At 42.3% G+C, this 26,051-nt stretch overlaps 1 protein-coding gene across 1 annotated transcript in view; it reads left to right on the forward strand.

Moving 5' to 3' along the window:
- The first annotated feature begins 6,844 nt into the window (after window positions 1-6,844).
- The window catches only part of LOC123115062 (formin-like protein 5), a 30,383-nt gene continuing 11,176 nt past the window's right edge, over window positions 6,845-26,051 (forward strand). Inside the window, exon 1 of the mRNA XM_044536347.1 lies at window positions 6,845-6,922. Coding sequence (XP_044392282.1) covers window positions 6,845-6,922 — 78 coding nt within the window. The remainder of the gene's footprint in view (window positions 6,923-26,051) is intronic.

Here is a 26,051-nt window from a genome sequence, read left to right on the forward strand (position 1 = left end):
TCACAATTTGAGAGTTTTTCTTTTTTTGTTAGATTTGTTTATTTAAAATGTTTTATCTCTCAAACTGTGCGTCCAAATCTTGAACCGCTTTCACCGTTGGATTCCTCGCGTCGAGATCTTCAAAATTAGATGTCATGTTGATAGGTTTTGATGAACTTTTTTTCACGAAAAAAGCCGACGGAAAAACCGACCGGGAGCACGATTTTTTTTCCTTTCTGAAAGAGGCACGTCCGTGCCTCTCGTGAAAGCACAACCGTGACTCTCGCGAAGCAAAACCGTGCCTCTCGCGAAAGGAAATAAATACAAAACACGTTTTTTTTTTTGTTTTCGAGAGGCACGGTCGTGACTCTCACGAAAGTACAACCGTGCCTCTCACGGAAACAAAATCGTGCCTCCTGCGGAAGAAAAAAAACAGAAAACGCGTTTTTTCGTTTTCGAGAGGCACGTCCGTGACTCTCAAGAAAATACAACCGTGTCTCTCGCAAAAGCAAAACCGTGCCTCTCATGGAAGAAAAAAAACAAAAAAAATGTTTTTTCTCATTTCCGAAAGGCACGACCGTGATTCTCGCGAAGCACACCCATGCCTCTCGCAAAAGTAAAATCGTGCCTCACGCGAAAAAAAAAACAGAAAACACTTTTTTTATTTTTCGAAAGGCATGGTCGTGACTCTCGCGAAAGTACAATTGTGCCTCTCGCGAAAGCCAAACCGTGCCTCTCACGAAAGGAAAAAACAGAAAACGCGTATTTTTCGTTTCTGAAAGGCACGGCTGTGACTCTCGCGAAAGCACAGCCGTGCTTTTTGTGGAAGCAAAATCGTGACTCTTGTGAAAAAAATGCGTCTTTTTCGCGCAATTTTTTTTAAAAAAAAATTGTTTTTTGACCCAAAAGCTAAGGAAGACCGGTAAAAAACCGAAACGTCAAAAAAACTAGAAAAAACCATTTAAAAAGCAGAAAACATGTGGGAAAAATAAAAAAACAAATCCGGAGGGAGCGCCCAGAGCGCGACACGTGGCGGGCAGCTGAGAGCGCACCAAGTGGCGCTGATTGTTGCGAGGCTCCCGAAGGGGCGCTCGTTAACTAGTTGCTCTCTAAAAAAAGTTAGAAAAATCCTGAAGAGAGAGACAAAATCACTAATTGAGTAGGAGTAGTACTCATTGCAAAGATCACTCCCACCTTTGTGACTTGGGAGTTTTTTCTTTTCCGTAGATCCGTTTATTCAAAATATTTTATCTCTTAAACTGTGTGTCCAAATCTTGAACTTTTTTCACCGTTGAATTCCTCACGTCGAGATCTTCAAAACTAGATCCCATGTTGATAGGTTTTGACGAACTTTTTTTTCACGGAAAAAAGGACGAAAAACCGAACCGGGAGCAAGGTTTTTTTTCCTTTCCGAAAGAGGCACGTCCGTGCCTCCCTTGAAATCACAACCGTGCCTCTCAAGGAAGAAAACAGAAGAAGAGAAAACACGTTTTTTTTCGTTTTTAGAAGGTATGGCCGTCCCTCTCGCGAAAACACAACTATGCCTTTCACGGAAGCAAAATCGTATCTCTCGCGAAAGAAAAGAAAAGAACAGAAAACGTGTTTTTTTTGTTTCCGAGATGCACGGCTCCCGGAAGCAAAGTCGTGCCTCTCACGGAAGGTGAAAAAACAGAAAACACGTTTTTTTCCGGTTTTCGAGAGGCACGACCGTGCCTCTCGTGGAAGCACAACCATGCCTCCCGCGGAAGAAAAAAAACAAAAAACGATATATTTTTTTTCGTTTTCGAGAGGCACGACCGTGACTTTCGCGAAACAAAACAGTGCCTCTCGCAGAAGCAAAACCATGACTCTTGTGAAATGGTGAAAAAAGAAAATGCATTTTTTCGTGAAAAAAAAGTTTCCCAAATTTTTTTTGTCTAAAAGTTAAGGAAGACCGGTGAAAAACCAAAACGTCATAAAAACTCGTTTAAGAAGCCGAAAAAACCCTAAGAAAATGGATACTTTCTTGTCCGTTGTGTTTCTTCTACATGCGATGTAGAAGAAACACAATGGACAAGAAAGTATCCCGTGAAAACCAGTGACTCCGTGGAAACATAGAAATCCAAACATGAGCCGCCAGATCTAAAACGTGGTAGCTTATTGAACCTTGCGTTTTTTGCATACAAGCACCCACAGTGCTACTCCCTCCGTTCGAAATTACTTGTCGTAGAAATGGTTGTATCTAGACGTATTTTAGTTCTAGATACATCCATTTTCGAGACACGTAATTCCGAACGGAGGGAGTAGTTGTTATTTTGCACAAAGGATCTAAGCTTTTGTGAAATATACGGAATGTGTTGGTGGGTGAAGCACCCCTAGATTTTTCATATCCAACGACCACGCATGAGTTTCCATGTTTCCACTGAGTGAGTGGTTTCCATGTGATACTTCCTCCACAATGGGCACTTTGCAGATGTTGTCTTGTTTTGCTTCTTTAAAAGACAGTTACATAAGATACAATAACTTTCGACCGAGCATTCCAAGTCTTGATTCGTTCTTAGTATTGTAATTCTCATGGCGAGAGAGCCACAGAAGGCCTCATCTTAATTATATGGACCTTTTACTTTGCATGCTGCAAGGCAAGGCACAGAAAGCTTGTCAAGGTGACTAACTATATATAGTCAGACAAAGCATCATCGGCAAATATCTATGCCTCTTGGACGAGGCGACGACCGAGTTGCATACTGCAACACCAGATTCCCATTTCGTTTTTGCCCTTCCATTTTTGTTTCGATTTTTGCCCAGCCTAGCATGTAATTGGTTTCTATTAATCCTGCTTATTTAGATAAAATGAACATCGAGTACAAGCAGATAAGGGGTAGTTTGAATCCACAAATATATAAAGAAAAACAAAAGAAAGAGGGAAAACAACTAAGATCCTTAAGCCTTAAAATTCTCGCAAAGCCACAATTGTACTCGTTGTCGTTGTGCCACCATAACTCTTGCCAATGATGGGCAACATTAAAGAAATTCAACTAGGAAGCACTTGCAAAGCGAGCCGCTCCTGCGAGCGTCCTCGGGGAAAACCCTACCCGCCGCCCCTCGTCCTCCCTCATCGATCTCTCCCCCCGCCGCCACCGCACAGCGCCGCCGGGCAAAGACCAGCCGGCGTTGGTGGCGGCGGGGATCTTGCCCCTCTCCTCGCGGTTGGCGTCCGGCGCGGGACAGCGCGGCGTGGGACGGCGCTGGGCTGGTCGGGGCCCAGCGGCGCGGCGGAGGGCGTGCTGGGTGGCGGCGCCCCTGCCTGGCGGCGGGGCAGCTGCGCCTTGAGGCCTCTCCAACGCGCGGCGACTGCGGCTTCTCTAGTGGCGGCGCAAGTTATCCCGGCGGCGGCTTGGCGGCGTGGCGCGGCGGAGCCCGGCGATGACTCGGCGGCGAGCTGGTGGGCTAGGCACCGTCCAGTGGTGCTGCCTCCGCGGCGGTTGGGGCTTGGGGCCCTGGACCCCGATCCGATCTGGATCTGCTGGTGCCGGGGTCTGGGCCATGGCGGCTGGCAAGGCATGGGAATCGTTGGGGCTTGTCGGCCTCTAGGCACCATGGGGGTGCCGGCAGCGACGCGTGCCCGACGTGGTGACACTGGTGGACGTGGTGGTCGTCTTCTTCCCGAGATGGCCGGCCAGAGGCTTGGTGATCGGATCTCGAGATCCATCATCTTGTCCCAGCTGCGAGTAGGGGAGACATGGTTGCCGGTGACCGAGCCGACGACAGGCGATGGCGGCGTTCTCGCCGTTACCTTGATGAAGGCATAGTCGTGTAACTATTGTCGACCCACTCGTGCTGCTCCGGGGGGAAACCCTAGGATCTGGTGTTCCAGATCGGACGATGGCAGCACTGCGGTATCGTTTCTCTCTTGGGAGCATCGTTTGCGGAGCAGCGCTGGATGTCAGAGGCAGGAGGTGGAGCGGCTTCGTCTTGCACGGAGCATCGGTGGTGATGTCAAGTCATGCCTGACCGACAGGTGCTATGCTTTGTCATGCCTGGTCGGCAGGTGCTATGCATGACAGATCTTCCAATGACTTCAAGCTGTGTCGGCTGGTGATACCTGGCAGCATGGCGCTAAGGTGTATCAGTGGTGACCGTGATGTGCTCAGCTGTTTGCGCGTAGGGAGGAGGTGCCGTTTGGCGCCGTGGTGGCGTCGACGATAGCTTGACCAAGCAAGGTTGATGCATCAGTACAGTTCTGAAGATGGAGCGGTGGCAGTTGGCGGCGGCGGCATCTGAGTGCACGCCGGACCGGTGAGACCCATGCCCGGCATGCGTCCTAAATGGGTTCTCAGGTCTTAGATGTTAGGTTTGGCTGCGATGTCTTGGTATTAGGCCCAGGCTATCTGCGCCCCTTCATCAGCTGGATAGAGATGCTTAGACGGCGGCTTTAGTCTTACTGTTGTATTACTTTGTAAGGTCTTATGAGAATAATTAATAAAGTGGCCGTATGCATCGCCCAGATGCAGAGGCCGGGGCTCATCCTCCTTTTCTAAAAAAGGAAGCACTTGCAAAAGACATGCAGAGGACTAAATCTTGTTGACTCACCACATTAGATGATTGCATACAATGAAGATTGGCAATCACATGAAGCATGTTAGCGGGGGAACCACACCGATCTAGGCAGTCAACAACACCAGTGTCGTCAGGCCAAGCCGACGATATTGCTAAAAAGTGCTTGAAAGAGCAGATTGTTGAGGAAGGCAATGTCGTTGATGATGGCCACAAAGTCATGCCGACGGGCATCAAAGAATCACCCAATCATCCATGAACATCGAGGGGACAAAATATCAAGCTCCTAGGCAACACTGCCATACCAAGTGTTGTCGAGATGGGATCAGAGCCAGAGGACTTTTGTGCAAGATAACAATGTCATCACCATAGGGGCGATGTCACCATGATACCAAAACCTAACCAAAGACTTTCTTTGCTCCCAAAGAGATATGAAAATCATCTCTCTGTTGCCCCGGGAAAATTAGAGGGAAGCGGAGATTTGATATGGCCCTAAACCCTGAACACTAAGAAGTGCAGCTTAGTGTTAAGTGTTAGTTAGAGAGGTAAGTTTAGGGTTTTGTGTGGGTGATATATCCACCTCACGTCTTACTATATATAGATGATCAGGTTACATACATATACACGTATAAATACAATATATGCAAACTCGACCCTATTTTACATGCCCCCTCAATCTGAACTAGATACAAGATTCAGATTGGTCCTGAAGCGGTCTAGCATCTGATAGGTAGCGGGTTTAGTAAATACATCCGCTAGCTGATCACCTGTTGAGATAAACCTGACCTCCAGTGCACCTGCTGCTACTCGTTCCCTCACAAAGTGAAAGTCGATCTCAATGTGTTTGGTCCGACCATGAAACACTGGGTTTGCCGTCAGATAAGTTGCCCCTAAATTGTCGCACCACAATATAGGTGTGCGATGCTGTGTAACTCCAAGTTCTGTGAGAACGAGTCTAACCAAATAGCTTCAGCCGTGCCATTTGCCAATGCCTTGTACTCTGCCTCAGTGCTAGATCTCGAGATTGTAGGCTGCTTCTTTGAACTCCAAGATATAAGATTGGGTCCAACAAACACAGCAAATCCACATGTGGAACGCCTGTCATCAACACAACCTGCCCAGTCTGCATTGGAGAATATGCTGACTCTAGTAAAATGGGGCTTATGAATGCGTAGTCCTGTGTCTAGCGTACCTTTGACATACCTCAGGATACGCTTAACTGCTTCCCAACGAATTTCCGTAGGCTGGGACAGAAACTGACACACTTTGTTCACAGCAAACGAGATATCTGGACGGGTGAGTGTCAAATACTGGGGTGCTCCAACCACACTACGATACCTAAAAGAGTCATCAGTACTCAGCAATGCACCACTGTGGCGTGAGAGGCTCTCGGATCTAGCTAGTGGAGTGGAAGTGGACTTGCAGTTCTCCATGTTGACGCGATGAAGCAGATCAAGTGCATACTTCTTCTGCGTCAATGTCATGCCCCCTAAATGAAAGGATGCTTCCAATCCAAGGAAGTACTCTAGCCTACCCAAGTCCTTGATGGGAAAACTCGCAGACAAGGACTGCACAAGGCGATCAACCACAATAGGTGTAGAACCAACAATCACAATATCATCAGCATACACCAGCATGTATATCTGAATAGCACCATGGGAGAAGATGAACAAGGAAGCATCAACCTTGGAGGCAACAAAACCAAGTTGTGAGAGACGCTTACTCATGCGATCATACCAGGCACGCGGCGACTGATTGAGCCCGTAGATGGACCGCTGGAGTTTGCACACATGGGAGGGATTACGAGCATCCTCAAAACCAGGGGGCTGCTATATGTAGACATCTTCGGCCAGAAAATCATGGAGAAAGGCATTACTCACGTCAACCTGTCGAAGGCTCCACCCTCGGGATACTGTAAGAGAGAGAACCAGGCGAACTGTGGTAGGCTTCACCATGAGGCTGAAAGTATCTCCATAGTCGATCCCTTGCTGTTGAGTAAAACCACGAGCAACAAGGCGAGCTTTATGCTTGTTGACAGAACCATCAGGGCGATGCTTGGTCTTAAAAATCCACTTGCAGCCCACAATATTAACACCAGGAGGCCGAGGAACCAACACCCATGTGTTCGTGTGACGAAGAGCAGCGAATTCCTCAGACATGGCGGCACGCCAAGCTGGTTCACCAAGAGCATCCCGATGAGAGGTTGGTGCGGCAAAGAAGGCGCGCCGACAAGTGTCGTACCGAATAGTGCCATTCGTGTACGTCTGGGCCTTGCGTGTATGATCACGATGACGTGTGACCATAGTATGCCCGGGGGCTGCATCGCCGGTAGATGGTGGCGGCGGCGACGGAGACCCGACCAGTGGTGTCATGGCTGAAGTCTCTTCAGCGACAGGCGACACGGGTCGAGGTTGTTGGGGAACGTAGTAATTTCAAAATAATTCCTACGCACACGCAAGATCATGGTGATGCATAGAAACGAGAGGGAGAGTGTATCTTCATACCCTTGAAAATTGCTAAGCGGAAGCGTTTATCAACGCGGTTGATGTAGTCGTACACCTTCACGATCCGCCCTGGTCAAGTACCGAATGTACGGCACCTCCGCGTTCAGCACACATTCAGCTCGATGACATCCTCACCTTCTTGATCCAGCAAGACGGGCGAAGTAGTAGATGAGTTTCGGCAGCACGACGGCGTGGTGGCGGTTGCTACGTCTTGAGCTTGCGTTGGTTTTCCTTGAAGAGGAAAGGGTGATGCAGCAATAGTAGCGTAAGTATTTCCCTTAGTTTTTGAGAACCAAGGTATCAATCCAGTAGGAGGCTCCTCAAAAGTCCCACGCACCTACACAAACAAACAAGGAACTCGCAACCAACGCAATAAAGGGGTTGTCAATCCCTTCACAGCCACTTGCAAAAGTGAGATCTGATAGAGATAGTATGATAAGGTAAATATATTTTTGGTATTTTATGATATAGATTGGAAAAGTAAAGATGCAAATAAAAGTAGATTGAAAGCTTATATGATAAAAGATAGACCCAGGGGCCATAGGTTTCACTAGTGGCTTCTCTCAAGATAGCATAAGTATTACGGGGGGTGGAAAAATTACTATCGAGCAATTGATAGAAAAGCGAATAATTATGAGATTATCTAGGCATGATCCTGTATATAGGCATCACGTCCGTGACAAGTAGACCGACTCCTACCTGCATCTACTACTATTACTCCACACATCGACCGCTATCCAGCATGCATCTAGAGTATTAAGTTCATAAGAACAGAGTAACGCATTAAGAAAGATGACATGATGTAGAGGGATAAACTCATGCAATATGATATAAACCCCATCTTTTTATCCTCGATGGCAACAATACAATACATGCCTTGCTGCCCCTGCTGTCACTGGGAAAGGACACCGCAAGATTGAACCCAAAGCTAAGCACTTCTCCCATTGCAAGAAAGATCAATCTAGTAGGCCAAATCAAACTGATAATTCGAAGAGACTTGCAAAGATAACTCAATCATACATAAAAGAATTCAGAGGAGATTCAAATATTTCTCACAGATAAACTTGATCATAAACCCACAAATCATCGGATCTCGACAAACACACGCTCCTTGGATGTTTTCGGGGTACGAGGGTACATATAGGAGGAAGAAGCACGTCGGTGGCTGCCCGAGGGGCCCACGAGATAGGGGGCGCGCCCAGGGGGGTGGGCGCGCCCTCGACCCTCGTGGCCGCCTCAATTGTTCCTTGACTTGCACTCCAAGTCCTCTGGATCACGTTCGTTCCAAAAATCATGCTCCCGAAGGTTTCATTCCGTTTGGACTCCGTTTGATATTCATTTTCTTCGAAATACTGAAATAGGCAAGAAAAAAACAATACGGGCTGGGCCTCCGGTTAGTAGGTTAGTCCCAAAAAATGATATAAATGTGTAAAATAAAGCCCATAAACATCCAAAAGAGGTAATATAATAGCATGGAACAATAAAGAATTATTGATACGTTGGATACGTATCAAGAATCCCCAAGCTTAATTCCTGCTCGTCCTCGAGTAGGTAAATGATAAAAACAGAATTTTTGATTTGTAATGCTACCTAGCATAATTCTCAATGTAATTTTCTTTATTGTGGCATGATTGTTCAGATCCAAATGATTCAAGATAAAAGCTTATAAAACATAAAAATAATAATACTTCGAAGCATACTAACAAATAATCATGTCCTATCAAAATACCATAGCCAAAGAAAGCTTATCCCTACAAAATCATATAGTTAGGCCATGCTTCATTTTCATTACACAAAATACTCCCATCATGTACAACCCCGATGACGAGCCGAGCAATTGGTTCATACTTTTTAACGCGCTTCAGCTTTTTTTCAACTCTTACGCAATACATGAGCGCAAGCCATGGACATAGCACTATGGTGGTATATGGTGGTGGTTGTAAGGACAAAAAGGGAGAAGATAGTCTCACATCAACTAGGCGTATCAACGGGCTATGGAGATGCCCATTAATAGATATCAATGTGAGTGAGTAGGGATTGCCATGCAACGGATGTACTAGAGCTATAAATGTATGAAATCTCAACAAAAGAAATTAAGTGGGTGTGCATCCAACTCGCTTGATCACGAAGACCTAGGGCATTTTGAGGAAGCCCATCATTGGAATATACAAGTCAAGTTCTATAATGAAAAATCCCCACTAGTATATGAAAGTGACAACATAGGAGACTCTCTATCATGAAGATCATGGTGCTACTTTGAAGCACAAGTGTGGAAAAGAGATAGTAACATTGTCCCTTCTCTCTTTTTCTCTCATTTTATTTGTTTATTTTTTTTCTGTTCCTTTTTTCCTTTTTTTCTTTTCTTTTTTTTTGGCCTTTTTTTGGCCTTTTTTTTCTTTTTTGTAAAGTCCAAAGTCTCATCCCGACTTGTGGGGGAATCATAGTCTTCATCATCCTTTCCTCACTGGGACAATGCTCTAATAATGAAGATCATCACACTTTTATTGATTTACAACTCAAGAATTACAACTCAAAGCTAGAACAAGACATGACTCTATATGAATGCCTCCGGCGGTGTACCGGGATATGCAATGAATAAAGAGCGACATGCATGAAAATTATGAAGGTGGCTTTGCCACAAATACGATGTCAACTACATGATCATGCAAAGAGCAATATGACAATGATGGAGCGTGTCATAATAAACAGAACGGTGGAAAGTTGCATGACAATATATCTCAGAATGTCTATGGAAATGCCATAATAGGTAGGTATGGTGGCTGTTTTGAGGAAGGTAAATAATGGTGCATGATACCGGCGAAAGTTGCGCGGAATAATAAAGGCTAGCTAAATGGAAGGATGAGTGTGCGTATATCCATGGACTCACATTAGTCGTAAAAAACTCACATACTTATTGCAAAAGTCTACTTAGCCCTCAAAGCAATGTACTACTACGCATGCCCCTAGAGGGATAGATTGGTAGGAAAAGACCATCGCTCGTCCCCGACTGCCACTCATAAGGAAGACAATCAAAAGAGCATCTCATGCAACAAATTTGTCACACAACTTTTACCATACGTACATGCTACGGGACTTGACAACTTCAACACAAGTATTTCTCAATTTCATAATTACCCACTAGCATGACTCTAACATTACTATATCAAAACAATTATCAAGCATCAAATTGATCCTAGTGTTTAATGCACTTTTATGATAGTTTTTATTATACCCAACTTGGATGCTCATCATTCTAGGACCAAATTCATAACCATAGAAAATACCGTGCTGTTCTAAGAGACTCTAAAAATAATATAAGTTAAGAATGAGAGACTAGCAATTTCTACAAAATTAAGCCACTGACATGCTCTAAAAGATATAAGTGAAGCACTAGAGCAAAAACTATCTAGCTCAAAAGATATAAGTGAAGCACATAGAGTATTCTCATAAATTCTAATCAAGTAGGCTTCTCCCAAAAGGTGTGTACATCAAGTATGATTGTGGTAAACTAAAAATCAAATACTAATATCATACACGACGCTCCAAGCAAAACACATATTATGTGGCGAATAAAAATATAGCTCCAAGTAAAGTTACCAAAAGAGGGGATGCCTTCCGGGGGCATCCCCAAGCTTAGGCTTTTGGATAATCTTGAATATCTTGGGGTTCCATGGGCATACCCAAGCTTAGGATTTTTGCCACTCCTTATTCCATAGTCCATCAAATCTTTACCCAAAACTTGAAAACTTCACAACACAAAACTCAACAGGAAATCTCATAAGCTCCGTTAGTGAAAGAAAGCAAAACCACCACATAAGGTACTGTAATGAACTCATTATTTATTTATATTGGTGTTAAATCTACTGTATTCCAAGTTCTCTATGATTCATACCACTTAATACTAGCCATAGATGCATCAAAGTAAGCAAACACCACACGAAAAACAGAATCTGTCAAAAACAGAATAGTTTATAGCAATCTGTAACTAACACAAACTTCTGGAACTCTAAAAATCCTACCAAACTACGAAGTCCTGGAAAATTTGTTTATTGATCAGCAGCAAAACGAATCAATGCAAAATCACGTTTCTGTGATTTATTGATTTTTTTCTCGTGAGCGCAAAGTTTCTGTTTTTCAGCAGAATCAAATTAACTATCATCATAGGTTATCCTATAGGTTCTACTTGGCACAAACACTAATAAAAACATGAAAACATATGTAAACAGAAGGTAGATGAAAAATTTATTACTAAACATTAATAAAAACAAAAAACACAAATAAAATTGGGTTGCCTCCCAACTTGCGCTATCGTTTAACGCTAGGCATAAAAGCGAAGATAGATCTAAGTAGTGCCATCTTTGGCACTTGATTCATAAGTAGCTCGCATGATAGGTTCATAAGGTAATTTAATTTTCTTTTTTTTGGAAAGTTCTCCATGCCCTTCCTTAACGGAAATTGGAATCTAATATTCCCTTCCTTCATATCAATAATCGCGCCAATCGTTCTAAGGAAAAGTCTACCAAGAATAATAGGCAAAGAAAGATTGCAATCTATATCAAGAAAGATAAAATCTACGGGCACCAAATTTCTATTTGCAACAATGAGAACATCATTGATCCTTCCCATTGGCTTTTTAATGGCGGAATCCGCAAGGTGCAAATTTAAAGAGCAATCATCAAGATCATGGAAACCTAGAATATCACGTAAAGTTTTTGGAATCATGGAAACACTAGCACCCAAATTACACAAAGCAAAACACTCATGATATTTAATTTTAATCTTTATAGTAGGTTCCCACTCATCGTTAAGTTTTCTAGATATAGAAACTTCCAAAATAGGTTTTTCATCATAAGATTGCATCAAGGCATCAACGATATGTTTGGTAAAAGCTTTATTTTGACTATAAGCATGAGGAGAATTAACAACGGATTGCAACAAGGAAATACAACCTTCTAAAGAGCAATTATCATAATCAAATTCCTTGAAATCCGAGATAGTGGGTTCAATGCTATTTAAAGTCATGACCTCTCCAATCCCACTTTTATCAAATTTAGCATCAAGATCTAAAAACTCCGAGTTATTGGGACGCCTTCTAACTAAAGTTGACTCATCTCCAGTCCCATTATTATTAAGATTCATATTGCAAAACAAAGATCTAATAGGAGACACATCAATAACTTTAAGATCTTCATTATTATTTTCACTGAAACTAGAGGAACACGCCTTTACAAAGCAATCTTTCTTAGCACGCAATCTAGCGGTTCTTTCCTTGCACTCATCAATGGAAATTCTCATGGACTTGAGAGACTCATTGATATCATGCTTAGGATGAGAAGATCTAAGTTTAAGAGAATCAACATCAAGCGAAAGTCTATCAATGTTCCTAGCCAACTCATCAATTTTGAGCAATTTTTCTTCAAGCAAAGCATTACAATTCTTTTGAGACACCATAAATTCTTTCACACTATTCTCAAATTCAGAGGGCATCTTATTAAAATTACCATAAGAATTATTGTAGGAATTTCCATAATTATTAGAGGAATTACTAGGTAATGGTCTAGGATTAAAGTTTCCTCTATAAGCATTGTTTCCGAAACTATTCGTACCAACAAAATTCACATCCATAGATTCATTATTATTCTCAATCAAAGTAGATAAAGGCATAACATTGGGATCAAGAGGAGTATTTTTAGTAGCAAACAACTTCATAAGTTCATCCATCTTTCCACTCAAAACATTAATTTCTTCTATAGCATGCACTTTTTTACTAGAAGATCTTTCGGTGTGCCATTGAGAATAATTAGCCATAACATTATCAAGAAGTTTTGTGGCATATCCTAAAGTGATTTCCATAAACGTGCCTCCCGCGGCCGAATCTAAAAGATTTCTAGAAGCAAAGTTCAACCCGGCATAAATTTTTTGTATGATCATCCATAAATTCAAACCATGAGTAGGGCAATTGCGAATCATCAATTTCATTCTTTCCCATGATTGGGCAACATGCTCATGATCAAGTTGTTTAAAATTCATAATATCGTTCCTAAGAGTGATAATCTTAGCGGGAGGAAAGTACTTAGAGATAAAAGCATCTTTGCACTTGTTCCAAGAATCAATACTATTTTTAGGCAAAGAAGAAAACCAAACTTTAGCAAGATCTCTAAGAGAAAACGGAAATAACTTCAATTTAACAATATCATTATCCGTATCTTTCTTCTTTTGCATATCACACAAATCAACAAAGTTGTTTAGATGAGTAGCGGCATCTTCACTAGGAAGGCCGGCGAATTGATCTTTCATAACAAGATTCAGCAAAGTAGTATTGATTTCACAAGACTCAACATCATTAAGAGGAGCAATCGGACTACTAAGGAAATCATTATTATTGGTATTGGAGAAATCACACAATTTGGTATTATCCTGCGCCATGGCAATAAGTAATCCAACACACAAGCAAACAAAAAAAGGCAAGCGAAAAGAGAGGAGAAGATTGGGAAAGAGAGGGCAAATAAAACGGCAAGGGTGAAGTGGGGGAGAGGAAAACGAGAGGCAAATGGCAAATAATGTAAATGCGAGGGAGATGAGTTTGTGATGGGTACTTGGTATGTCTTGACTTGAGCGAAGACCTCCCCGGCAACGGCGCCAGAAATCGCACGTTGGCGGGAGGTCAAATCTTTGACTTGGTGGAAGCCTCCCCGGCAACGGCACCAGAAATCCTTCTTGCTATGTCTTGATCTTGCGTTGGTTTTTCTTGAAGAGGAAAGAGTGATGCAGCAATAGTAGCATAAGTATTTCCCTTAGTTTTTGAGAACCAAGGTATCAATCCAATAGGAGGCTCCTCAAAAGTCCCACACACCTACACAAACAAACAAACAACTCGCAACCAACACAATAAAGGGGTTGTCAATCCCTTCACAGCCACTTGCGAAAGTGAGATCTGATAGAGATAGTATGATAAGATAAATATATTTTTGGTATTTTATGATATAGATTGGAAAAGTAAAGATGCAAATAAAAATAGATTGAAAGCTTATATGATAAAAGATAGACCCGGGGGCCATAGGTTTCACTAGTGGCTTCTCTCAAGATAGCATAAGTATTATGGTGGGTGGAAAAATTACTGAATTGATAGAAAAGCGAATAATTATGAGATTATCTAGGCATGATCATGTATATAGGCATCATGTCCGTGACTAGACCGACTCCTGCCTGCATCTACTACATTACTCCACACATCGACCGCTATCAAGCATGCATCTAGAGTATTAAGTTCATAAGAACAGAGTAACGCATTAAGAAAGATGACATGATGTAGAGGGATAAACTCATGCAATATGATATAAACCCCATCTTTTTATCCTCGTTGGCAATAATACAATACGTGCCTTGCTGCCCCTGCTGTCACTGGGAAAGGACACCGCAAGATTGAACCCAAAGCTAAGCATTTCTCCCATTGCATGAAAGATCAATCTAGTAGGCCAAACCAAACTGGTAATTCAAAGTGACTTGCAAAGATAACTCAATCATACATAAAAGAATTCAGAGGAGATTCAAATATTTCTCATAGATAAACTTGATCATAAACCCACAATTCATCGGATCTCGACAAACACACCGCAAAAAGAGTTACATCGAATAGATCTCCACAAGAGAGGGGGAGAACATGGTATTGAGATCCAAAAAGAGAGAAGAAGCCATCTAGCTAATAACTATGGACCCGAAGGTCTATGATAAACTACTCACAACTCATCGGAAGGGCTATGGTGTTGATGTAGAAGCCCTCCATGGTCGATTCCCCCTCCGGCGGAGCGCCGACAAAGGCTCCAAGATGGCATCTCGCGGATACAGAAGGTTACAGCGGTGGAAATTGTGTTTTGATGGCTCCTTGGATGTTTTCGGGGTACGAGGGTATATATAGGAGGAAGAAGTACGTCGGTGGCCGCCCGAGGGGCCCACGAGATAGGGGAGCACGCCCAGGGGATGGGCGCGCCCTCCACCCTCGTGGCCGCCTTGATTGTTCCTTGACTTGCACTCCAAGTCCTCTGGACCACGTTCGTTCCAAAAATCACGCTCCCAAAGGTTTCATTCCGTTTGGACTCCGTTTGATATTCATTTTCTTTGAAATACTGAAATAGGCAAAAAAACAGCAATACGGGCTGGGCCTCCGGTTAGTAGGTTAGTCCCATAAAATGATATAAATGTGTAAAATAAAGCCCATAAACATCCAAAAGGGGTAATATAATAGCATGGAACAATTGAAAATTACAGATACGTTGGAGACGTATCAACGGTGTTGGTGAAGAACAATCTTCGCAGGGCTTCGCCTAAGCACTACGGAAACTATGGCAGAGGATAAACTAGAGGGGACGGGGTTTCCGACACACGGCTTGGTGTTTCTTGATGTGTCTTTGGTGCTAGCCCTGCCCCTCTATTTATATGTTGAGCCCTGGGGTCGAAACTTGGAGCAAAAGCCTCCTGAAAGTCGGTTTTGCCCGAAAGACAAGAGTCCCACTCGGACAGCAGGACCAAACACCACAATCCTTGGCGTCTGGCCCAGACGCCATGGGACTTGGCGTCTGGCCCAGGGCCACACGCCAGGGTCTTCGGCGTTTGGCCCCCTGGCCTCCGCAAAACTCCTTTTGCACCGACCTAAAGCCTCATGGGCTTGACCCCTTGGCCTAACCATACCATCCAATATATGAATCTTTACCTCCGGACCATTCCGGAGCTCCTCGTCATGTCCGTGATCTCATCCGGGACTCCGAACAACATTCGTTCACCAAGATACATAACTCATATAATACTATATCATCAACGAACGTTAAGCGTGCGGACCCTACGGGTTTGAGAACTATGTAGACATGACCGAGACACCTCTCTAGTCAATAACCAATAGCGGAACCTGGATGCTGATGACCCACAAGTGTAGGGGATCTATCGTAGTCCTTTCGATAAGTAAGAGTGTCGAACCCAACGAGGAGCAGAAGGAAATGACAAGCGGTTTTCAGTAAGGTTTTCTCTGCAAGCACTGAAATTGTATGTAACAGATAGTTTTGTGATAAGATAAATTGTAACTAATAACAATCAATGAAAGTAAATAAGGTGGAGCAAGGTGGCCCAATCCTTTTTGTAGCAAAGGACAAGCCTGGACAATTTCTTATAATGAAAGGAGCTCCCGAGGACACATGGGAATTATCGTCAAGCTAGTTTTCATCACGCTCATATGATTCACGTTCGGTACTTTGATAATTTGATATGTGGGTGGACCGGTCCTTGGGTACTGCCCTTACCTGGACAAGCAACCCACTTATGATTAACCCCTATTGCAAGCATCCGCAACTACAAAAGAAGTATTAAGGTAAACCTAACCACAACATTAGACATATGGATCCAAATCACCCCCTTATGAAGCAACGCATAAACTAGGGTTTAAGCTTCTGTCACTCTAGCAACCCATCATCTACTTATTACTTCCCAATGCCTTCCTCTAGGCCCAAATAATGGTGAAGTGTCATGTAGTCGACGTTCCCATAACACCACTAGAGGAGAGACAACATACATCTCATCAAAATATCGAACAAATACCAAATTCACATAACTACTAATAGCAAGACTTCACCCATGTCCTTAGGAACAAACGTAACTACTCACAAAGCAGATTCATGTTCATAATCAGAGGAGTAATAATATGCATTAAGGATCTGAACATTTGATCTGCCACCAAGTAAACCAATTAGCATCAACTACAAGGAGTAATCAACACTACTAGCAACCCACAGGTACCAATTTGTGGTTTTGGATACAAGATTGATACAAGAGATGAACTAGGGTTTGAGAGGAGATGGTGCTGGTGAAGATGTTGATGGAGATTGACCCCCTCCCGATGAGAGGATCGTTGGTGATGACGATGGTGATGATTTCCCCCTTCCGGAGGGAAGTTTCCTCAGCAGAACAGCTCTGCCGAAGCCCTAGATTGGTTCCTCCAAGGTTCTGCTTCATGGCGGCAGAGTTTCTTCCCGTAAACTTGCCTCTGATTTTTTTTCCAGGGTAAAAGCCTTCATATAGCAGAAGATGGGCACCGGAGGGCCACCAGGGGCCCCAGGAGACAGGGGGCGCGCCCAGTAGGGGTGGGCGCGCCCCCCACCCTCCTGGCCAGGGTGTGGGCTGATGTCTACTACACAGCCTTCTTCTTGTAGACGTTGTTGGGCCTGCAAGTGCACAGGTTTGTAGGACAGTAGCAAATTTCCCTCAAGTGGATGACCTAAGGTTTATCAATCCGTAGGAGGCGTAGGATGAAGATGGTCTCTCTCAAACAACCCTGCAACCAAATAACAAAGAGTCTCTTGTGTCCCCAACACACCCAATACAATGGTAAATTGTATAGGTGCACTAGTTCGGCGAAGAGATGAAGATACAAGTGCAAAATAGATAGTAGATATAGGTTTTTGTAATCTGAAATAATAAAACAGCAAGGTAACTAATGACAAAAGTGAGCGTAAACGGTATTGCAATGATAGGAAACAAGGCCTAGGGTTCATACTTTCACTAGTGCAAGTTCTCTCAACAATAATAACATAGATAGATCATATGATAAACCCTCAACATGCAACAAAGAGTCACTCCAAAGCCACTAATAGCGGAGAACAAACGTAGAGATTATGGTAGGGTACGAAACCGCCTCAAAGTTATTCTTTCGGATCGATCTATAAAAGAGTCCGTACTAGAATAACACCTTAAGACACAAATCAACCAAAACCCTAATGTCACCTAGATACTCCATTGTCACCTCAAGTATCCGTGGGCATGATTATACGATATGCATCACACAATCTCAGATTCATCCAACCAACATAAAAGTACTTCAAAGAGTGCCCCAAAGCTACTACCGGAGAGTCAAGAACGTGTGTCAACCCCTATGCATAGGTTCCCAATGTCACGAAACCCGCAAGTTGATCACCAAAACATACATCAAGTGGCATGATATCCCATTGTCACCACAGATAATCACGACAAGACATACATCAAGTGTTCTCATAAAAGACTCAATCCGATAAGATAACTTCAAAGAGGAAACTCAATTCATCACAAGAGAGTAGAGGGGGAGAAACACCATAAGATCCAACTACAATAGCAAAGCTCGGGATACATCAAGATCGTGCCATAGAGGAAAACGAGAGAGAACACGAGATAGAGAGAGATCAAACACATAGCTACTGGTACATACCCTCAGCCCCGAGGGTGAACTACTCCCTCCTCGTTAGGGATAGCGCCGGGATGATGAAGATGGCCTCCGGTGATGGGATCCCCCTCCGGCAGGGTGCCGGAACAGGGTCCCGATTGGTTTTTCGTGGCTACAGAGGCTTGAGGCGGCGGAACTCCCGATCTATCTTCTGTTCTGGAAGTTTTACGATACATAGGTATATATGGATGCAAGGGGTACGTCGGAGGAGCTACGGGGGCCCCACGAGGTAGGGGGTGCGCCCAGGGGGGCGCCCCCCACCCTCGTGGGCAGCCCGTATCTCCCCTGATGTGCACTCCAAGTTCCCAGGGTTGCTTTCCTTCCAAAAATAACTTCTCCAGTTGATTTCATTCTGTTTTGACTCCGTCTGATATTCCTTTTCCTCGAAACACTGAAATAGGCATAAAATAGCAAATCTGGGTTGGGCCTCCGGTTAATAGATTAGTTCCAAAAATAATATAAAAGTGGATAATAAATCCCAATATTGCCTAAAACAGTAGATAAAGTAGCATGGAGCAATCAAAAATTATAGATACGTTGGAGACGTATCAAGCATCCCCAAGCTTAATTCCTGCTCGTCCTCGAGTAGGTAAATGATAGAAAATAATTTTTGATGCGGAGTGATACTTTGGCATAATTTCAATGTAAATCTTCTTAATTGTGGTATGAATATTCAGATCCGAAAGATTCAAGACAAAAGTTCATATTGACATAAAGGTAATAATACTTCAAGCATACAATATAAAGCAATCATGTCTTCTCAAAATAGCATGGCCAAATAAAGTTATCCCTACAAAATCATATAGTCTGGCTAAGCTCTATCTTCATCACACAAAGTATTTAATCATGCACAACCCCGATGACGAGCCAAGCAATTGTTTCATACTTTAATAATCTCAAACTTTTTCAACTTTCACGCAATACATGAGCGTGAGCCATGGACATAACACTATAGGTGGAATAGAATGGTGGTTGTGGAGAAGACAAAAAGGAGAAGATAGTCTCACATCAACTAGGCGTATCAATGGGCTATGGAGATGCCCATTAATAGATATTAATGTGAGTGAGTAGGGATTGTCGTGCAACGGATGCACTAGAGCTATAAGTATATGAAATCTCAACAAAAGAAACTAAGTGGGTGTGCATCCAACTCGCTTGCTCACGAACACCTAGGGAACTTTTGAGGAAGCCCATCATTGGAATATACAAGCCAAGTTCTATAATGAAAAATTCCCACTAGTATATGAAAGTGACAACATATGAGACTCTCTATCATGAAGATCATGGTGCTACTTTGAAGCACAAGTGCGGAAAAAGGATAGTAGCATTGTCCCTTCTCTCTTTTTCTCTCATATTTTTTTTTATTTTTTTTTATTTTGGTGGGCTTCTTTGGCCTCTTTTTTATTTGGGCTTCTTTGGCCTCTTTTATTTTTCATAAAGTCCGGAGTCTCATCCCGACTTATGGGGGAATCATAGTCTCCATCATCCTTTCCTCACTAGGACAATGCTCTAATAATGATGATCATCACACTTTTATTTTTCTTACAACTCAACAATTACAAATCGATACTTAGAACAAGATATGACTCTATATGAATGCCTCCGGCGGTGTACCGGTATATGCAATGAATCAAGAGTGACATGTATGAAATAATTATGAACGGTGGCTTTGCACAAATACAATGTCAACTACATTTTCATGCAAGAAGCAATATGACAAAAGTAATGTATGTCATATGAACGGAACGGTGGAAAGTTGCATGGCAATATATCTCGGAATGGCTATGGAAATGCCATGATAGGTAGGTATGGTGGCTGTTTTGAGGAAGGTATATGGTGGGTGTATGATACCGGCAAAAAGTGCGCGGTATTAGAGAGGCTAGCAATGGTGGAAGGGTGAGAGTGCGTATAATCCATGGACTCAACATTAATCAAAAGAACTCATGCACTTGTTGCAAAAAATTTGGAAGTCATCAAAAACCAAAGCACTAAACGCATACTCCTAGGGGGATAGATTGGTAGGAAAAGACCATCGCTCGTCCCCGACTGCCACTCATAAGGAAGACAATCAATAAATAAAATTGTGCTCCGACTTCATCACAAAGCGGTTCACCATACGTGCATGCTACGGGAATCACAAACTCCAACACAAGCATTCTTTAAATTCATAATCACCCCAACTAGCATTGCTTTGATATTATCACCTCCATATCTCAAAACAATTATCAAGCATCAAACTTATCTTAGTATTCAACGCACTCAAAAGAAAGTTTCACATATCTTGAATACCAAGTATATTATCTTTAAGCAAATTACCATGCTATTAACAACTCTCAAAATAATCTAAGTGAAGCATGAGAGATCAATAGTTTCTTTAAAACAAATCCACCGCCGTGCTCTAAAAGATATAAGTGAAGTACTAGAGCAAAAATTATCACGCTCAAAATATATAAGTGAAGCACATAGAGTAGTCTAGAAAATTCCAATTTGTGTATGGCTCTCGCTCATTAAAGAATTTCAGATCTTGATGTCTTATTCAAACAGCAAGCAATACAAAATAAATGACAATGCAAGGATAGCACAACTCATGTGAAGAAGCAAAAACTTAGGCTCAACCGATACTAACCGATAGTTGTTGAAGAAGAAAGGTGGGATGCCTACCGGGGCATCCCCAAGCTTAGATGCTTGAGACTTCCTGAAATATTATCTTGGGGTGCCTTGGGCATCCCCAAGCTTGAACTTTTGTGTCTCCTTAATTCCTCTCATATCATGGTTTCTCTTTTTATCAAAAGCTTCATTCACAACAAACTCAACAAGAACTCGTGAGGTAGGTTAGTATAAACCAATGCAAAACCTTATCATCTTCTACTGTAACAAATCACTAACATTATTATTCAACATTGAATAATAAATGTCTCTGTATATTTAATACTCCCATCCTCAAATAGAATCGTTAAACAAGCAAACATATGCAAACAATGCAACCATAACAGCAATCTGCCAAAATAGTACAGTCTGTAAAGAATGCAAGAGTATCAATACTTCCCTGACTCCAAAAATTATGAACTAAAATTCCCACTGTAATAACTTTATCAGATCTTAATATTCAAAAATATTCAACGTTATGCCATTCTCCGACTTTTCTAGGGAATTTTTGCAACAGCGGTAAACTTTCTGTTTTCAAACAGCAACATGTATACTAGCAAACTAAGCATGGCAAAGGCTATCCTTGACCTTTTTATTGAAACTAAAGATGAAAAACATTATTCTAACTAACATCAAGCAAAAACTAGCAAAATAAAATGACGCTCCGAGCAAAACACATATCATGTGGTGAATAAAAATATAGCTCCAAGTAAAGTTACCGATTAACGAAGACGAAAGAGGGGATGCCTTCCGGGGCATCCCCAAGCTTAGGCTCTTGGTTGTCCTTGAATATTACCTTGGGGTGCCTTGGGCATCCCCAATCTTAGGCTCTTTCCACTCCTTATTCCTTAGTTCATCGAATCTTTACCCAAAACTTGAAAACTTCAACCACACAAAACTCGTAAGCTCCGTTAGTATAAGAAAATAAATCCACCACTTAGGTACTGTAATGAACTCATTATAAATTCATATTGGTGTAATATATACTGTATTCTAACTTTTCTATGGTTCATACCCTTCGATACTACTCATAGATTCATCAAAATAAGCAAACAACACAATGAAAACAGAATCTGTCAAAAACAGAACAGTCTATAGTAATATGTATAAAACGTATACTTATGGAACCCAAAAAATTATGAAATAAACTGCTGGACCTGAGAAATTTGTTTATTAATCATCTGCAAAAAGAATCAACCTAAAATCACTCTCCAGTAGAAAATGGCAGCTATTCTCGTGAGCGCTAAAGTTTCTGTTTTCTACAGCAAGATCATATAAACTTCACCCAAGTCTTCCCAAAGGTTCTACTTGGCACTTTATTGAAACAAAAGCTATAAAACATGATTACTACAGTAGCATAATCATGTGGACACACAAAAACAGTAAGTATAAATATTGGGTTGTCTCCCAACAAGCGCTTTTCTTTAATGCCTTTCTAGCTAGGCATGATGATGACAATGATACTCACATAAAAGATAAGAATTGAAACATAACGGGAGCATCATGAAGCATATGACTAGAACATTTAAGCCTAACCCACTTTCTATACATAGGGATTTTGTGAGCAAACAACTTATGGGAACAATAATCAACTAGCATAGGAAGGTAAAACAAGCATAGCTTCAAAATTTTAAGCACATAGGGAGGAAACTTGATATTATTGCAATAACTAAAAGCATATGTTCCTCCCTCATAATGATTTTCAGTAGCATCATGAATGAATTCAACAATATAACCAGCACCTAAAGCATTCTTTTCATGACCTACAAGAATGGAAAATTTACTATTCTCCACATAAGCAAAATTCTTCTCATGAATAGTAGTGGGAGCAAACTCAACAAAATAACTATCATGTGATTGAAAATTAAGATCAAGATGACACGTTTCATGGTTATCATTATTCTTTAAAGCATACGTGTCATCACAATAATCATCATAGATAGGAGGCATGCTTTCATCATAATAAATATTCTCATCAAAACTTGGGGGACAAAAAATATCATAATCACCAAACATAGCTTCCCCAAGCTTGTGGCTTTGCATATCATTAGCATCATGGATATTCAAGGAATTCATACTAACAACATTGCAATCATGCTCATCATTCAAAGATTTAGTGCCAAACATTTTATAGATTTCTTCTTCTAGCACTTGAGCACAATTTTCCTTTCCATCATTCTCACGAAGTTATTAAAAAGATGAAGCGTATGAGACAAACTTAACTCCATTGTTTTTGTAGTTTTATTTTATAAAATAAACTAGTGCTAAAACAAGAAACAAAAAGATTCGATTGCAAGATCTAAAGATATACCTTCAAGCGCTAACCTCCCCGGCAATGGCGCCAGAAAAGAGCTTGATGTCTACTACACAACCTTCTTCTTGTAGACGTTGTTGGGCCTGCAAGTGCACAGGTTTGTAGGACAGTAGCAAATTTCCCTCAAGTGGATGACCTAAGGTTTATAATTCTGTAGGAGGCGTAGGATGAAGATGGTCTCTCTCAAACAACCCTGCAACCAAATAACAAAGAGTTTCTTGTGTCCCCAACACACCCAATACAATGGTAAATTGTATAGGTGCACTAGTTCGGCGAAGAGATGAAGATACAAGTGCAAAATAGATAGTAGTATAGGTTTTTGTAATCTGAAATAATAAAAACATCAAGGTAACTAATGACAAAAGTGAGCGTAAACGGTATTGCAATGATAGGAAACAAGGCCTAGGGTTCATACTTTCACTAGTGCAAGTTCTCTCAACAATAATAACATAGATAGATCATATAACAAACCCTCAACATGCAACAAAGAGTCACTCCAAAGCCACTAATAGAGGAGAAAAAACGTAGAGATTATGGTAGGGTACGAAACCACCTCAAAGTTATTCTTTTGGATCGATCTATAAAAGAGTTCGTACTAGAATAACACCTTAAGACACAAATCAACCAAAACCCTAATGTCACCTAGATACTCCATTGTCACCTCAAGTATCCGTGGGCATGATTATACGATATGCATCACACAATCTCAGATTCATCCAACCAACATAAAAGTACTTCAAAGAGTGCCCCAAAGCTACTACCGGAGAGTCAAGAACGTGTGCCAACCCCATATGCATAGGTTCCCAATGTCACAAAACCCGCAAGTTGATCACCAAAACATACATCAAGTGGCACATGATATCCCATTGTCACCGCAGATAATCACGGCAAGACATACACCAAGTGTTCTCATAAAAGACTCAATCCGATAAGATAACTTCAAAGGGGAAACTCAATTCATCACAAGAGAGTAGAGGGGGAGAAACATCATAAGATCCAACTACAATAGCAAAGCTCGAGATACATCAAGATCATGCCATAGAGGAACACGAGAGAGAACACGAGAGAGAGAGATCAAACACATAGCTACTGGTACATACCCTCAACCCCGAGGGTGAACTACTCCCTCCTCGTCATGGATAGCGCCCGGATGATGAAGATGGCCTCCGGTGATGGGATCCCCCTCTGGCAGGGTGCCAGAACAGGGTCCCGATTGGTTTTTGGTGGCTATAGAGGCTTGCGGCGGCGGAACTCCCGATCTATCTTCTGTTCTGGAAGTTTTACGATACGTAGGTATATATGGGTGCAGGGGGTACGTCGGAGGAGCTACGGGGGCCCCACGAGGTAGGGGGCGCGCCCAGGGGGGTGCCCCCCACCCTCGTGGGCAGCCCGTATCTCCCCTGACGTGCACTCCAAGTTCCCAGGGTTGCTTTCCTTCCAAAAATAACTTCTCCAGTTGATTACCACTGGTGGAAAAAGGGCCTTTGGTCGCGGTTCGCAATTGCCATTAGTCGCGGTTGCACAACCGCGACCAAATAGGCGCGACTAAAGGCCCCCCCTTTAGTCGCGGTTGCTTAATAACTGCGACTAAAGGCCCGTCCACGTGGGCGCCAGGCGGCCGTCGGGGCGGAGGACCTTTAGTCGCGGTTCTTCTGGCCAACCGCGACTAAAGGCCGCCGCAGGTTTAGGGTTTTAGCCCCCCCCTAAACCTGTTTTCTGTTTAATTTGTATTGTTTTATTTCTTTTGTGCTTTATTTTAATTTTGAAGGAGTTTCACATATTCTACGGTACTACATACATGCATATGAATGTACAATTTCAAACAAATTTGAAATTAGAACCAAAAAGAATTCAAGAGGAATATACAATATATATTCAATATCATCGGATGACCATATACAATTTTGAACAAGTTTCCATACATAATTTAATGCATATAAAGTTCTACGTCCTCGTAATGGTGTTCTCCTTTAGGATGGAGGACTTCCCTCCTGAACCATCCAGCTAGTTCCTCTTGAAGTGGTCGGAAGCGAGCTTCTGGACTAAGCATCATCCGTAGGTTATTCCTCTGAGCATTGGTATCACTCGGAACCTGCTCAGAGGTGTATCTCCGGATCATCTCACAGACATAGTATGCACATAGATTGGTCCCCGCTGGCTGAATATCCTCACCATTCTTAGCCTTTGACCTTTTGAATTCTAGCTCTTTTTTGAATTCACCGACCTTTGTATCTACGAACCGTCTCCAAACCCTACGAGGCAAAGAAAATTAAATGAACAAGAGAGTTATTAGTTACTTGATATTAGGAAATGAACGAAATAGGCCGATCGATATAGAGCGCAAATGAATGAAAATAATTACTTCTGCAGCATTCTTCTCATGCCGCCCCAAAGCTTTGGATCCTTATTCAGAGAGTCGTGGACGAGACATTCTGAGGTGTCAACTTTAATTACTAGCAGAATCCAGTGGAACCTGCGGACACGATACATGCACAGTACGTCATGCATAACTCATCGATTAGCCGGCCACATACCATGCATGGAGTAAACAAAAGAGAATGTGCTCAAGACAGAAACACTCACCCAAAATGGTAAGGAAATAGAATATCACTTTTGAGTTCCTGCTTTGTAAGAAACTGCCACAGGTCTGCCTCCATGTCGGCGGGGTGATGCTCCAACACATATCCATTAACGATGTGTGGGTCAATGAACCCAACATCATGGATGTTCCTTACTCTGCATTCCTTAATCTTCATTCTGCATGTATAATAGCGGACACAACAATATAGTTAGGACATATATATAGTGCAGGCAATATGAACGAGATGGGGTAGAAATA

The sequence above is a fragment of the Triticum aestivum genome, chromosome 5B (assembly GCF_018294505.1).
Source record: "Triticum aestivum cultivar Chinese Spring chromosome 5B, IWGSC CS RefSeq v2.1, whole genome shotgun sequence".
NCBI classification, from domain to species: Eukaryota; Viridiplantae; Streptophyta; class Magnoliopsida; order Poales; family Poaceae; genus Triticum; species Triticum aestivum.